The 16,575-nt window shown below is 34.4% G+C and overlaps 1 protein-coding gene across 1 annotated transcript in view; it reads left to right on the top strand.

Moving 5' to 3' along the window:
- Lonp2 (lon peptidase 2, peroxisomal) overlaps positions 1-16,575 on the top strand; it is a 96,505-nt gene that overhangs the window by 16,507 nt on the left and 63,423 nt on the right. The window contains exons 3-7 of the mRNA XM_076837795.2: positions 3,716-3,847; positions 5,357-5,479; positions 8,850-9,013; positions 9,986-10,080; positions 14,923-15,181. Coding sequence (XP_076693910.1) covers positions 3,716-3,847; positions 5,357-5,479; positions 8,850-9,013; positions 9,986-10,080; positions 14,923-15,181 — 773 coding nt within the window. The remainder of the gene's footprint in view (positions 1-3,715; positions 3,848-5,356; positions 5,480-8,849; positions 9,014-9,985; positions 10,081-14,922; positions 15,182-16,575) is intronic.

The following is a 16,575-nucleotide window of genomic DNA, read 5'->3' on the forward strand; positions in this document are numbered from 1 at the left end:
ACACCATGGAGGAACCCAGCAACAGCATCAGGGTAGTGCCCAGGACACATTATCCATCAGATCTCTCATCAGACGAACCAGAGGGAGCGCAGGGTTGGACATCTGCACCTCCGCCAAAGCAGTACTAACTCCAGAGATGGGAGTTCAAATCATTCCCACAGGAGTAAAAGGACCTCTTCCCCAAGGAACAGTAGGCTTATTGTTAGGACGCAGTTCTTCTACTCTAAAAGGACTTATGATAAGTCCCGGGGTAATTGATCCCGATTATGAAGGTGAAATAAAAATTATAGCTAGTTCTCCAAAGGGTATATCAGTAATTTCACCAGGAGATAGAATAGCACAGTTATTAATAATACCCAGCCTACATGATAAATTTTCCAGTAGTAGTAAAGAAAGAGGTTCCAGGGGATTAGGCTCCACAGGTGTAGATTGGGCTATGCTGTCTTTAAATTTAGATTCTCGCCCAATGCTAAAACTAAATATTCAAGGACATGAATTTAATGGGCTACTGGATACAGGTGCAGACCTTAGCATCATATCTCATCAAGAATGGCCAAAACATTGGCCGTTACAACAAGCCACTCAAATGCTTCGAGGCCTAGGAGTGGCAACTAATCCCCATAGAAGTGCAATGGTATTAAATTGGAAGGATCCTGAAGGATGTGAAGGAACTATACAGCCATATGTATTGTATCATCTTCCTATAAATTTATGGGGACGAGATGTCCTAGATCAATTAGGTTTGACATTAACAAATAACATCAATCCAAATGCGCCCACTATTAGGGCTAGACAAGGTTTCAGGAAAGAAAAAAGATTAGGAGAACAAGGTATAGCAGCACCAATTCCAATAGATCAAGGAATAAATAGACATGGATTGGGTTTTTAGAAGGGGTCACTGAGGCAATAAAAATTACTTGGAAATCAGAAAGACCAGTATGGGTTCCTCAGTGGCCCCTGACTAAAGAAAAGATACAAGCAGCCCGTGTCCTGGTCAAACAACAATTAGTGGAGGGACATATACAACCTTCTGTGTCTCCCTATAATACTCCTATTTTTGTCATTAAAAAGAAATCTGGTAAATGGAGATTATTGCAAGATTCAAGAGCCATTAATAATGAGATGGTTATTATGGGACCTGCTCAATCAGGGATTCCTCAATTGTCTGCTTTGCCAAAAACCTGGTACATTTTAGCTATAGATATTAAAGATTGTTTTTTTTCAATTCCAATTCATCCTGAGGATAGTCTACGTTTTGCATTTACTATCCCTGCACTGAATCATGAAGGTCCTGATCAGAGATATGAATGGAAAGTACTCCCTCAAGGGATGGCTAACAGCCCAACTATGTTTCAAATTTATGTTAACAAAGCAATCCAGCCACTTAGAAATCAAAATCCTGGACTACAAATATTTCACTATATGGATGATGTATTGTTAGCACACAAAGATAAAAACACATTGCTAGAATGTTATGCCACACTTACGAATTTATTAAAAAATTATAATCTAGAGATAGCAATAGATAAAGTACAATTAAATTTTCCAATTAATTATTTAGGAGTTCTATTATCCTCAACCATGGTCCGTCCACTATCTTGCCTTAACTCTGGTTACTCCATTTAGTCCCATAGTTTTAGCCACACTGGATATCAAGAAACCTCACCTTCTATTATTTCATTTTTCTGTAATTTTACCTTTTTTTCCTCTGCTGTGAGTTGTCCTGATTTATGCTTTCTCAATTCCTGTAGGCTACTAGTGTTCCTTTCTCTGTGACTTCTCAGTCCATTATACATATCTTTTAATATAATGCTTATCACATTATATTGAAATGTATCTTGTATATTGGTTTGCCTTACCAGATTTGAATTCCTCTCTTCTTTGGCTGCCCTATTCTGAGCAGCTTTAACTGTCCTATTCTAAGTAGCATATTGTATCTGGCAAATAATTTCTACTCAGTAAAATTTAGGAAATGGGTTTTCACTGTTTTATTTTCTTAGGATGTATTTTTAGGAGCATAGGTTTCAGATTTTATTATCTACTTCTTCTACCTAAATAGCTTCATCATAATTATACTTTCATTACATTGATTCTAGGCCATAATGGACAGTTCCCTAAATTACAGTGTTTTCAGGGTTGTTTGGTTACTACTAGACTATGAAATCTTACTAGAGTTGACTAAGTGTTTGTGAATTAGTTCATTGTGAATTAGTCAGTATGAACTAAGTTTTGCTATGTGAATTCCAAAATGTCAGTCACAAAGCATAAGGTGTTTCATGCCTAAAACTAGTAGGCATGGCAATCCACCTGTTGGAGTTACTTAGGGATGGAGGTAGATTAGACATTTCATCTCAAAACATGCTTCCCTTATTGCTGATGCAGAAAAAGGAAATGTATCTGATCCCTTGATGGCTTGTAATGCTTCTTCCCCAAGGAACTTTTGCATCCCTCACGTTTTGAAGGACCCACCTGAGACTTATAGCCATATCTATGTTTAGAGAAGATGAGAAAGAAGAGGCCTACATGTGCCCAGAAAAGAAGGGGAATCTTTGTCAGTACTGCTAAAAACTATCACATAAAACCTTGTCCTGAGCTTAATTCAAGGTCATATAGTGGAAGCTTTCTTTTTCCCCTAAAAAATCATTCAGTCCATGATCAAATTCTAGTTTATCCAAATGTTATGTTAAAAATCATTATGGCCAGTACATATGTATAAAGGAATTTTACTCATCCATGTAGAAAAATGAAATTATGGCAGGAAAATGAATGGAACTAGAAACCATCATGTTAAGCAAAATAGGTCAAACTCCGAAGGTAAGGTTTTCTCTCATATGTGGAAACTAGAGAGAAGAAAAGGAAAACAAAGGTGGGGGTGATCTCCTAAAAATGAAAGGGAAATCAGTGGAGGGAAGGAATAAAGGGATGGGAAGGAAGGAAGGAAGGAAGGAAGGAAGGGAGGGAGGGAGGGAGGGAGGGAGGGAGAAGTGCTGGGGAGGGATATTAACCAAATTATACTATTATATTATGTATATGTACAAATATGTAACAACAAATCCCACCATTCTGTACAACTATAATGCCCTGATAAAAAAATGTGGAAGTTCAAGGCCAACTTCAGCAACTTAGTGAGACCCTGTCATAAAATAAAAAGGGCTGTGGATATAACTCAGTGAGAAAGCACCCCAGTACCAAACAAACAAACAACAACACAACAACAACAACAAAAAAAACGAAAAAACAAAGGTCCATGATGTCTGCAACTTATTTGTAGATGTTTAGTAATAATAATTGTGTGTGAGTGTGTGCAGAGAGAATGCCACAAAATGCTAAGAATTGGTGAATCTAAGAGAAGGATATACAGGAGTTCATTGTACCATTCTTGCAATTTTGTTATAAATTTGAATTTTCTCCAAGATAAAGTAAAAAATAAAATCATAGCACACATTCACAGAGCCTCTTTTAAACATTAATATTAAGCTTTTGCCCAGAAGGAACTTTTGCATCCCTCTTGCTTTTGAGCCATTTTTGCTTTTCATTTTGAGTGTGTGGCACTCTTTTCCTCTGAGATCTCTGCAATGCCTGCCCTGTGTTATTCAATCATTGTTTCACAAAGAAAAGTGAGGCCTAAACATTAAAACTTTATGAAAGTCTGATTTTTTTTAATTCACAAATAATGCCAGATTTCATTAAAAGACTTCTTTTCTCTCCCTTCTAGTTGGTTGAAATGTTGGATATGTCTGTCCCTGCAGTTGCTAAATTGAGACGTCTTTTAGATAGTCTTCCAAGGGAAGCTTTGCCAGACATTCTCACTTCAATTATTCGAACAAGCAACAAAGAGAAACTTCAGGTATGGGGTGTTTCCTTCTTGAATGCCAGGTTGCAGTGTTGCTCTTCATTTGAATCTAGATTATGAGTAGTTAAATTTTCATCATCAAGAAAGAGATACTGGTGACTCAAGAAAGTAGTTAAAATGCTTTTATACTTAAATTGACTTTCAAAAGTAGTTGTTTTATATTTTTAAACAATTGCACAAAGTGTGGAAGAAGTTGATTAAAGCAAAGAATTATTTAAAAAGTAAACATTTATTATAAATATGTAAAAATGCTTTGCCACATTATTTTCTAAATATGTGGAGATTTTCTCACTGTATGGACCTGTTATATTAGAATACATCTTGATTTTTCTTATATAAACCACTCATAGGATGTATTATCTTTGATATTCAGTTACTATTTCTTTAAAATGAATTTTGAAGATACTCGAAAAATAATCTAAGTGTGGAATTGTAGATTTGCATGATTCAATCCTCAAGCTATAAAACTCTTTGAGTTTTCCTTGCACACTTTTTTATGTATTTAAAGTATTCTTACTGTATTTAGAGTATTTTTATTATATTTTAGAATATTGTTGCTAGTTTTTTTAATAGTCTGTTTTATTGAATATTCTTGGAACATTTGTTATTTTTTATTGAACACTCTTTCTTTTATTAACTTTACTTAGTACATAAATGCAACAATTATAATAGCAAGTACAACTTGGTAGACACATAGTGCTAGGTGGGAGCAGGAAAGTTCAGGATTACTGAGGAGTCACTTGACTGTAGGAATTAGCAAGCATGTTGTCCTGAGGGACTGGAGAGTGGCTGCTATTTCAATAGATCATTGTGTAGTTGTTTAAGAATGCCACTATTCTCTTGTGTGTAAAAATTTAATATTTTGAACCTAGAATTTTTTGAGGTCCAAAATGTAAACACATTCTTGTCTAAGAGAATAATTCCCAGAAAGAGTTGACATTGAACATGCGTTTGGTTCTTGAACTTAGAATATGGCTCCATTTTTAAATGAAAAACCAAGATTTTTTTGTTCGTATCTTTTTTTTAGGATTCTCATATTCATGTCAAATAGCCTGGCTGATTAATGTAGTTAATTTGGCTGTGTTAGTAATGGAGCAGCTCTAATTACTGATAGGAATGGGTAAGGGATATTTTTGTTTTTGGTGGGGTGAACATACCCTGGAGGTGGGCCAGACAGGCCCCATTACAAACCCCTTAGAGAATGAAGAGGAAGAAGAGGAGGCTACAGTTGGAAGATGGTCGTGACAACCTATGAGCTCAGAGGTGCAGGCTTGGGTGGGGGAATAAGGCCAGAGACCACACAGCTGGCCATGGAGCTGACCCCAAGAAGACGCTCCCAACCTCCTAATGTCACCCTGATAGGACCATAAGAGCACACTACCAGGTGGATTCCATTTTGTTTTGTTTTAATTTTTGCTCAGCTACCTAAGTCATAACTGACTGTCTGTATTGGAGCATGTGTTTCAGAAAAAGAAGTATTATTAAATGACTCCCATTTTCTAGATTTTAGATGCTGTTAGCCTAGAGGAGCGATTCAAGATGACCATACCATTGCTTGTCAGGCAAATTGAAGGTCTGAAATTGCTTCAGAAAACCAGAAAACCCAAGCAAGATGATGATAAGCGGGTAAATAAATCTTTTATTCTATTTTGTTTGGTTTTATGTGGAAATTTAATGTTAGCTTTTTAAAAAAAGAAAAACTTGAAAGCCAGGTGTGCATCTGTAGTCTCTGAGACAAGGAAGATCCCTTGAATCCAGGAGTTGGAGGCTGGTCTGGGCAATAGAGGAAGACCCTGTCACAAGAAACAAAAAAAAAGGGTTAGGGGACTGGGGATGTAGCTTAGTGGTAGAGTGATTACCTAACATGCACACTTGGGGAGAAGAAAGAACAATGAAGAAAAAAGCTCATTATCTCTGATGTAGACTTTGGTATGTTTCCCTCTAGTCCTTTTATGTACCTGAATTTTTTTTTAAGCATACAAGCATTTTCTCATATTTTTTTGTTTTTGTTTTAGTACTTATGCAAAGGGACAATTTACTGAGTCATTGACCTTTTAGTCAAAAGTGTGTGTTATTTCCATTGTTTTCCATATTTTAGAAGTTAGCAAATACATATGATGAGTGTCTTTTGAGTATAGTGTTTTCTTATTACATATGGTATTAAGAACATAATACAAAAAGTATTTACTAAAAGAACTGTATGTTGTGCTATAATTGTGCTGACTTGTTTTTAATTTATAAAAGTTTTAATTTTCACTTAAACTTTTTTGTTGTCTTCTCTATTGAGTCCTTTGTCCTCTAGTAGCTTTATAAATATCCACTCCTTTTCATTTTCTTTTTAATTAATAATTCTTTTAAATTTTTTTTAACTACATGACGGCAGTGGAAAACATTATAATTCTTATTACACATATAGGGCATAAGTATGTTCCACCAATTTATGCCTTTATACATGTACTTTGTTTTTTTTTTCATTACAATTCTTAATACACATATATACCACAATTTTTGTATCTAGTTTGTATATAAAGTATGTTGACACCCAATTAAAGTCTTCATACATGTACTTTCATTGGATTTTTTAAAAAGCACTTAACTCTTTAACTCATGTTAGTAATTTTGCCCTGTTAATGAAGTGAAGATAGCAGTTGTATTTCCCTCAAGTAACTTTTATTTGGCTCAACACTACCAATTAAATATTTCTTTCCTTTCCATTATCATGTATTCATTAGGTTTTTATAGTGGGGTATTATTCGAAGTCTACCTTGAGCTATAGAGTTTACTATTTTTATGTCTGGACAGAGTTAAGATGAGGAAGATATATTTGATGTGGACCAAATGTGAAAATGGCAGTTCCCTGAAAGCAGTTGGATATCCAGAACTCTGACAAGTGAAAGGTTATTATAATGTTAGAGATTTGATGGTCACCAGCACTGTAGTGTTGCTCCTTCATCAAAGAGAATACATTGTAGAGAAGAGCAGATATGAAGAACTCCAAAGGTAGGACTAAAGAAGCAGTAGTAGTCAGCTGAGGAGAGGTGTGAGCACCACGTGATGTTTAGTATTTCAGGACACCATGCTGCTCAAAGCAAATGTCAGAAATCTGAATTAGTTCTGGCTTAAGATCCTATCAGTGACTCACTTATTCATTTTGTGCAGAAAGTCTAACCCATATAATACTCTGCAATGGATTTTTTATCAGTAAAGGTTTTACCACTTAAAAGGCACTTAGAAAGAAACTTGTTCCAGAAGTGTTCTAGAAAATGATCACATAGGTGATGATTACTTCAAACTGTAGGAATCAGAAGTTAATATTTATAATTAGCCTAAACCATCTCCCTTTTTTATCCTTAAGAATTGAAAAATGCTATTTTCTTTTTAAAATTTTTTAAAAGCTTTTATTTATATATGACACTATAATGCATTACAATTCTTATTACACATATAGAGCACAATTTTTCATATCTCTGGTTGTATACAAAGTATATTCACACCAATTCGTGTCTTCATACCTGTACTTTGGATAATCATGATCATCACATTCCACCATAATGATGGTGGAATATATATCTTCGTGCACCTCCTTTCCCCTTCAACCTCTCTGCCCTATCTAGAGTTCATCTGTTCCTCCCATGTCCCCTATCTCACTATGAATCAGCATCCTTATATCAAAGAAAACATTCCGCATTTGGTTTTTTGGGATTGGCTAACTTCACTTAGCATTATCTTCTCTAACTTCATCCATTTACCTGCAAATGCCATGAATTTATTCTCTTTTATTGCTGACTAATATTCCATTGTGTATATATGCCACATTTTTTAATCCATTCATCTATTGAAGGGTATCTAGGTTGGTTCCATAGTTTAGCTATTGTGAATTGTGCTGCTATAAACATTGATGTGGCTGTGTCCCTGTAGTATGCTGTTTTTAGGTCCTTTGGGTATAGACCGAGGAGAGGGATAGCTGGGTCAAATGGTGGTTCCATTCTCAATTTTCCAAGAAATCTCCATACTGCTTTTCATATTGACTGCACCAATTTGCAGTCCCACCAGCAATGTATGAGTTTACCTTTTTCCCCACATCCCCACCAACACGAAAAGTGCTATTTTCTAATTTGCTATTTTCTATTTTCTAAGTGCATCAAAAAGTGCTTTTGTCTCAACAATGAAATCACTAATGTATTTTTTAAAAATCTCACTTAAAAAATTCACTTTGTTTTGTAATTTAAAATATTTTATTAACAAAATATTAATTGTATTTGTTAATGACTTATATGAGAATAAAAGTATATATTTAATATGTTTTTATAAAATTACATTTTATTTACTACTATATGTTTTAAATTTTTAATATTTGAATGTATGAAATAGATAATTTCACAGGTAAAAATTTTAATTTTGGAGGATTTAAAATTAAATACCAGTATCTTATTTTGTTCTAGTAATGGTTGGAGTTGATTCATAATATTAATGAATTGAGAATTAAAAAAAAAACAGAAAGTACTTTTAAAATATGGTAGAAAGATCATGAAGATAACATAAACAATAAACATTTGACTTGGCCTGGGACATGATTTGAAAGGAGGAAGATTTTTCTGTGTTGAAGACAGTGATAATAGAGCCAGGGTTAGAAAGGTTAAAGATGACAGATTTTGTAATGTAGGAGGAGGAAAAATGGCATTTATTCAGCCACCAAATGTAAGTAATAATGAACATGAAGAAAATAGTAGCTGCAATAGTAGTTCAAGGAAAGGTGATTCATAGGTGTTTTAAGTATTTCAAGTAGGCAGTTCCAAAAGAATCACATCCACTTTATGATAGTTTACTTTTAAAATTCTGCTACATCTGCTTCTTAATTGTTCAGAAATTTAGTTCCTCAAGATATAGGCTGTGGCCATAAATGTGTTTATTCGGTATCAATCCTATACTTACCTTTAGCTGTGTACTTCGTTTCTAAATTATTTTGACATACAGTTTTCTTCTACTGCCTACTTAGGTTATAGCGATACGCCCTATTAGAAGACTCACACACATCCCTGGTACTTTAGAGGATGAGGACGAGGATGAAGATAATGATGATATTGTCATGTTAGAGAAAAAAATACGAACATCCAGTATGCCAGAGCAGGCCCATAAAGTCTGTGTCAAAGAGATAAAAAGGTAAATTATTGAAGGCATTTTCTTTTTGTTTATTATGTAAAAGTAACAATTTTGAAACTTGATTCTGCTGCTTTGGATCACAAACTGAAATCTGAATCATTTGTTTTATATTCTCTGCTCTTTCTCTTTTTCTTATTCTTAATATACTCGTAGATCACCCTATTTATTTTATCTTTCCATTGCCAACTTTTATCTTTCATGACATTCCTAATTCGTGGCTTATGCCTTTGATCTTTGGAAGACTTTCCCTCTTTCATCATTCCTCTTTCATCATTCCTCAGCAGAATATAATTCTAAAACATTCTTAATACTCATGAATTAACACCACTTTCATTAATATTTTTATCATACCAAAAAGTGATAGACATCTTTCACTTCTACTTTGGCTATCAGACATTGTAACTATTGTAGCTGCCTTTTCCTTGTCTAAAAGAAAGGACCATATTTCTTTGTTCAGATGTAGCATTTGTTCAGTTATCATTGTGTTCTTACTTGTCACTGTTTCTTCTTAGATTGTAATCTTCAGAAAGTAGAAACTGTCAGTTTCTCTTTATGCAGCACAAAGTACAGGGAAACCTTGATGACAAAATAGATTACATATATATTTATTTATATTTATTTTTTAGTTGTAGTTGGACACATTATCTTTGTTTTATTTATTTTTATGTGCTTCTGAGGATCGAACCCAGGGCCTCACACATGCAATGTGAGCGCACTACTGTTGAGCCACAACCCCATCCCCGTGGTGGGTTATATTTTATGGATAACCTCAGAGTTAAATAGAACACCATTTTTTTCTTTTATGTTATGAAACAAAATAAAATTTATATTAACATTAAAAACTTTTTTAGACTTGTTTAAATATTCATGATACATCTCACCTAGGATGGGAGACATGTTGATTTCTCTGTATTGGTATTATTTTATATTCTTGAATATTAAATATGTTTTATATGTATTCTTTCCCCATAGACTCAAAAAAATGCCTCAATCAATGCCAGAATATGCTCTGACTAGAAATTATTTGGAGCTTATGGTAGAACTTCCTTGGAACAAAAGTACAACTGGTGAGCCAACAAAATAACACCTTGTTTACATCCTAATCATCACTCAGCTCATGTAAATTCTCACTTCAAATGTTGCCCATTGACTGTCTTACTAATAAATTAGTTACTTTTCATTTTTGAAACTATTTTATTGAGTTATGATTGACATGTAAAAGCTGGTATTTACATCCTGATGAGTTTTAGGATAAGACTAATCCATGAAATCATCACTATCATCAAAGCCATAAATATATCTATCCTACTCAAAGTTTTCTCCTGCTCATTATGTTGTTATAATTGACATTTCTTTCTGTGTATATGTGGTGGTGGTGGGTGATGTTAAAACCATGGAGCATAAAATCCACCCTTTTAGCAGTTTTTTTTGAGAGAGAGGAGAGAGAGAATTTTTTAATATTTATTTTTCAGTTTTCGGCGGACACAACATCTTTATTTTTATGTGGTGCTGAGGATGGAACCCAGCGCCCCACACATGCCAAGCAAGAGTGTTACCACTTAAGCCACATCCCCAGCCCCTTTTTAGCAAATTTTAAGAATACAAAATAGTATTGTTAGCTACATGCCCTAGGCTATATAGCATATCTCCAGAACCTATCTTGTATTATAGAGACTTTCTACCCTTTAACCATCACTTCACCATTCCTCTGAACTTAGTCCCTGGCATTTACTATTGCTGCTCTTAGATTCTATGAATTTGATTGTTTTAAATTTCACATATAAGTGAAATTATACAGTATTTGTCTTTCTGTGTCTGGCTTATTTCATTTATCATAATCTCTTGTAGGTTTATCCATGATGTCAAAAATGACAGGATTTCCTTATATTTTAAGACTGTATACTATATTATATGTATATACCACTTTTTAAAATTCATGAATCTTTCAGTAGATGTTGAGGTGATTTTCACATCTTGACTATTGTGAATAATCACATTACAGTGAATATGGCAGTGTAGCTATCTCTTCCAGATTCTGCTTTCAATTCCTTTGGATATATACACAGAAGTAGGACTTCTAGATCATATGGTAATTCTATTTTTGATCTTTTGAGGAATCTCTACACTGTTTTCATAATGGCTATACTAATTTACATTCCTACTAATAATGTAGAATTCCCTTTTCTCCATATGCTTGTCACCACTTGTTAGAATTTTTTTATAGTTTTTTTTTTTAATAGCCATTCTAATAGGCATGAAGGAATAGCTTGTGGTTTTTTTGTTTGTTTATGTGGGGGCTGAAGATCAAACCCAAGGTCTTGCACATTCTATGCAAGTGCTCTCCCACTGAGCTACTTCCCAGCCCTTTGTGGTTTTGATTTTCATTTTCTTGATGATGAGTGATGTTGAGCACCTTTTCATTTATTTCTTGGGCATCTGTATGTCTTCTTTAGAGAAAGATCTGTTGAGGTCCTTTGCCCATTTTCACTCAGGCTATTTGGTTTTTGCTGTTGATTTGTGTGGTTCATTGTATATTTTAGATATTAATCTCTTTTCAGATAAATGGTTTGCAAATATTTTCTTCTATTCTATGTATAGCATTCTCATTTTATTGACTGTTTCCTTTGTTTAAAGAAGCTTTTTAGTTTGATGTAATTTCACTCATTTATTTTTTGCTCTTGTTGCCTTACTTTTGATGTCACATCCCAAAATATTACCAAGACCAATATCAAGGAGCTTTTTCCATGGTTTTGTCTAGGAATCTTAGGATTTCAGGTCTTATGTTTAAGTCTTTCATCCATTTTGAGTTGATTTTTGTGAGTGGTGTAATATCAAAGTCTAATTTCATTCTTCTGCATGTGATATCCAGTTTTTCCAATAGCATTTATTTGAAGAGACTGTCCTTGTCCTATTGTGCACTCTTGGCATCTTTATTGAAAATTAGCTGATCATATGTGTATATTTATTTCTGGGCTATTCTTTTCTGTTCTGTATGTCTGTTTTATGCCAGAACCATTTTTTTTATTACTGTAGATTGTAATATAACTTGACATCCAGGTGGTATGATTCCTCCAGCTTTGTTTTTCTTGCTCAAGATTGCTTTGGCCATTGGGATCTTTTGTAATTACATGTGAATTTTAGGATTTGTGTGTGTGTGTGTGTGTGTGTGTGAAAAATGGCATCCGAATTTTGATAGAGATTATCAAAAGGATTTATAGATTCCCTTGGGAAATATGGACATTTTATCAATATTCTTCTAGTCTATGAACATGGTCTTATCTCTCCATTTACTTGTGTTTAATTTCTTTCACCAGTATTTTATAGTTGTAAGTTGCATTTTGTCAATGGTTTTTCTGCATCTATTCAGATGATGATATGATTTTTATCCTTTATTCTATTAACTTATTATGTCACATTTATTGATTTGTGTGTGTTGAATAGTTCTTGCAATATCAGTGATAAATTTCATGATCATGATGTATGACTCAATGTGCTGCTGCATTTGATTTGCTTGTATTTTGTTGAAAATATTTGCATCCAAGTTTATCAGAGATATTGGCCTGTAATTTTCTATTTGTGTCTTTGTGTGGCTTTGGTTTAGGGGTAATTTTAGACTCATAAAATATATTTGGAGTATTCCTTTCTCTTCAGTTTTTTAAAGAATTTGAGAAGGATTTGTATTAATTGTTCTTTAAATGTTTGGCAAAATTCACCAAAAACATTTGGTCCTGGGCTTTTCTTTTTTGGGAGGATTTTGATTATCAGTTCTCTCTCTGTTTTTGGATTTCTGTTTCTTGATTCAGTCTTGGAAGGTTGCATGTATCTAGGAATTAAATTCTAAGTTATTCAATTTGTTGATGTACCGTTGTTCGTAGTAGTCTCTTATGATCATTTGTTTCTCTTTTGGGGGGCGGCGTGTACTGGGGATTGAACTCAGGGGCACTCAACCACTGAGCCACATTCCCAACCCTATTTTATCTAGAGTCAGGGTCTCATTAAGTTGCTTAGGGCCTCACTGTTGCTGAGGCTGGCTTTGAACTTGCAATCCTCCTGCCTCAGCTTCCTGAACCACTGGGATTACAGGTTTGTGCTACCACTCCCGGTAGTTCCCTGGATTTTGAAGAAAACCCCAGAAGTTTGGTATATCCTGTCATTATAAAACACATTTTTGGCTCTCTGCCTGGAACCCAGCATTCCTGAGAGTCTTGCCATCACAGAACCCAATTTCCCTGGCCTTCTACCTAGACCTCAATTCTGACTACAATCAATAGTATAACTAAATTGTATATATTACTGCTTAGCCAGGTTTTTATGGACTATCCTGGGAACCAAACTACACTTAAGGCCATTTTTTTTCCATTAAGAAAAGTATACAAAAAATTCCAAATAGCTAATTGAAAGGGTAGGTTTGTATGTTTCTTTTTCTCCACTCTTTTTCTTTCACTGTCAGTATGAATATGTCACTGTATAATAATATGCACTAACAACCACCTGACTGGTGAATTTATTTTGGCTTCCATGGCCTGGTGTTTAATTTATGAGTGTTTTATATGCTAAAAGCATGTTAGTAAACCTGATGAAAGCTTTATTCTGGAAACAAAGCCTAATTCAAATGCTTCTTATAATACTTTAATGAATACAGTTTTTCTGGATGGCAATTAGGGGATTCTTTACAATGATTTTTTTTAACCTAACACTTCCATTTATAGAAGATTATCTGAAAGAAATAATTATAGCTATATATAAAGATTAGTTATAAGAATGCACTGTGTTTTCTTTATGACCAAGGATTTGTAAATAACCTAGATGCTCAGCATAGAGAATTAGTTAAATGAATATGAATAATTATTTAATGCAATATTAAGTAGTCATAACATATTAGAAAAATACATGTCACTGAAAGTGGCTGTAGAAGAGTAAATGAAAAAAATTATAGAAAGCGTTATACATTCCCATTTTGAGAAATAGATATGTAAGTACACATTCACACAGCCTAGAATAACATACCAAAAAGAAGGTAATGATGATCTTTGGGGGATATGAGATTATGGGTTACTGTTTTCTTCTTTTATTGATTTCTTCAGATTTTCTGGGATGGACACATTTGTTTCCATCAAAGGAACAAATGCCAGCATAAATAGAGTAAAATGCAAATTATGTCTGCATGAAAGTAGTGTGTATCTAGAAAATCATTCCAAATAAAGTGAGCATAGTGGTTTATTTGTTCTTTTTAGATATATATGACAGTAGAGTGTATTTTGACATATTGTAAATACATGCAGTTTACCTTATTCTAAATAGGATTCTATTCTTGCGGTTGTACATGATGTTGAGTTACACTTGTCATGTATTCATATAGAACATAGAAAAGTACATCCAGTTCATTCTACTGTCTTTTCTATTCCTATTCTTCCTCCCTTCCCTTTATTCCCCTTTGTCTAATCCAATGAATTTATATCCCCCCCCCATCTTATTGTGTTAGCATCCACATATCAGAGTATTCGACCTTTGGTTTTTGGTGACTGGCTTATTCACTTAGCATGATAGTCTCCATTTCCATTCATTTGCCAGCAAATGCCATAATTTTATTCTTCTTTATGGCTGAGTAATATGCCATTGTGTATATATGCCAAATTTTCTTTATCCACTCATTTGTTGAAGAGTACCTAGGTTGGTTCCATAAATTTAGCTATTGTGAATTGAGCTGCTATAAACATTGATCTGGCTTGTCACTGTAGTAAGTACCCACTATCTCTGGAGACACCAAATCTTAAGCAGAAAAACTAAACCAAGTGTAGGATCCAAGTTTGTTCTTACCACATCTTTTTTTCCAAAAAAAAAAAAATGGCTCTTGCCAAGCTTGAAAAAGTTTGACCTGTTCAAATTATTTTTGTTGGTTTTTTTGACAGACCGTCTGGACATTCGGGCAGCCCGAATTCTTCTGGATAATGACCACTATGCCATGGAAAAATTGAAGAAAAGAGTTCTGGAATACTTGGCTGTCAGGCAGCTGAAAAACAACCTGAAGGGCCCTATTCTGTGCTTTGTTGGCCCTCCTGGAGTTGGTAAAACAAGTGTGGGAAGATCAGTGGCCAAGACTTTAGGTCGAGAGTTCCACAGGATTGCTCTTGGAGGAGTATGTGATCAGTCTGACATTCGAGGACACAGGTAAAATGTATCTCCCAGTCTAATCTCCAATTCTGGTTCTCATTTGGTTGACTAGAGCCTCTAAAACACTGAGGCACAATATTATGTCTCTTTTTCTTCAGGGACTATTTGTAGTATCTTGAATGGAAAGGACATTTACAAGACTTATATGCTAGCCTAGAGCCTCTCATCACAATGGAATACCTAAATTAACCTTGATATTTGTATGACAGTGGGTAGTTATTGTATGCCTCAGCTTTTCTGAAATCTCATTTGAATGTGATTATAAATTACTTTATTATTGGATATTATAATGTCTTTGCATTCATTTTGGCCCAGTTATATTACATAAATAATGACCCATAAATGTTTAGAGTTTAGAAAAACAACTGTAATAGTTAGGGCAGATATGAAGGGGAGGAATCTCCAGTTTAACCTCCTTTGTGAAAGCTGATTTGTATTATAAATACCAATAATAAAGAAAGATTAGCATAACTATTAAGGCTTATCCTTGTATGTGTGTATATATGTATATCTTAAATGTAGAACATTAAAAATATAGAAGCCATGAACTACTTATAAAAAAAAAATGATGCTTTTTTTCGCGGGGAGAGTACCAGGAATTGAACTCAGGGGCAACTTGACCACTGAGCCACATTCCCAGCCCTATTTTGTATTTTATTTAGAGACAAAGTCTCACTAAGTTGCTTAGCACCTCAGTTTTGCTGAGGCTGGCTTGAACTTGCCATCCTCCTGCTTTCAGCCTCCTGAGCTGCTGGGGTTACAGGTATGCACCACCGCACCCAGCTAATGTGATACATTTTTTAAAAATATGTTTTTAAGTTGTTGATGAATGTTTATTTTTATTTATTTATATGCAGTGCTGAGAATTGAACCCAGTGCCTCACACATGCAAGGAACAGCTCTACCACTGAGCTACAACACCAGCCTTAACATCTTATTTTCCAATTCCCTGTTCACAGGTTATCTCTGACCTTAGGTGGGAATGGGAAACTGTTTCAAAAACTTTTCTTTGAGAAATGTTACTTTTATATTCTCTTATTTGTTCACTTACAATCAAAGAAGAAACAATCCAAGACTTTAATGAATAAGCAATGAGGGGGAACATCAGAGCAGAGAATTGATTTGGGTCATTGATTGGGTTATAATGACCTGACTAAACATTGGCCCATTGTGTTTCTTTGTATTATTCTGAATAACTTAAAGGAAGTTTCTTTCTGGAAACGTCAAAAGATATTTTTGTTGCCTAGACTTTCTTATTCTCGCTTGTGCCACTAGAGGCTGTAGTTTGCTTTCATAACAAAATTGGCATCTCTTGGACCAAAGCTGGATCCAGGGCCACAATCTTCTAATTTTAACTATAGAGCTTTCAGGAGGTATTCCTGATTTAAGTG

The sequence above is a fragment of the Callospermophilus lateralis genome, chromosome 18, assembly GCF_048772815.1.
Source record: "Callospermophilus lateralis isolate mCalLat2 chromosome 18, mCalLat2.hap1, whole genome shotgun sequence".
Lineage (NCBI taxonomy): Eukaryota > Metazoa > Chordata > Mammalia > Rodentia > Sciuridae > Callospermophilus > Callospermophilus lateralis.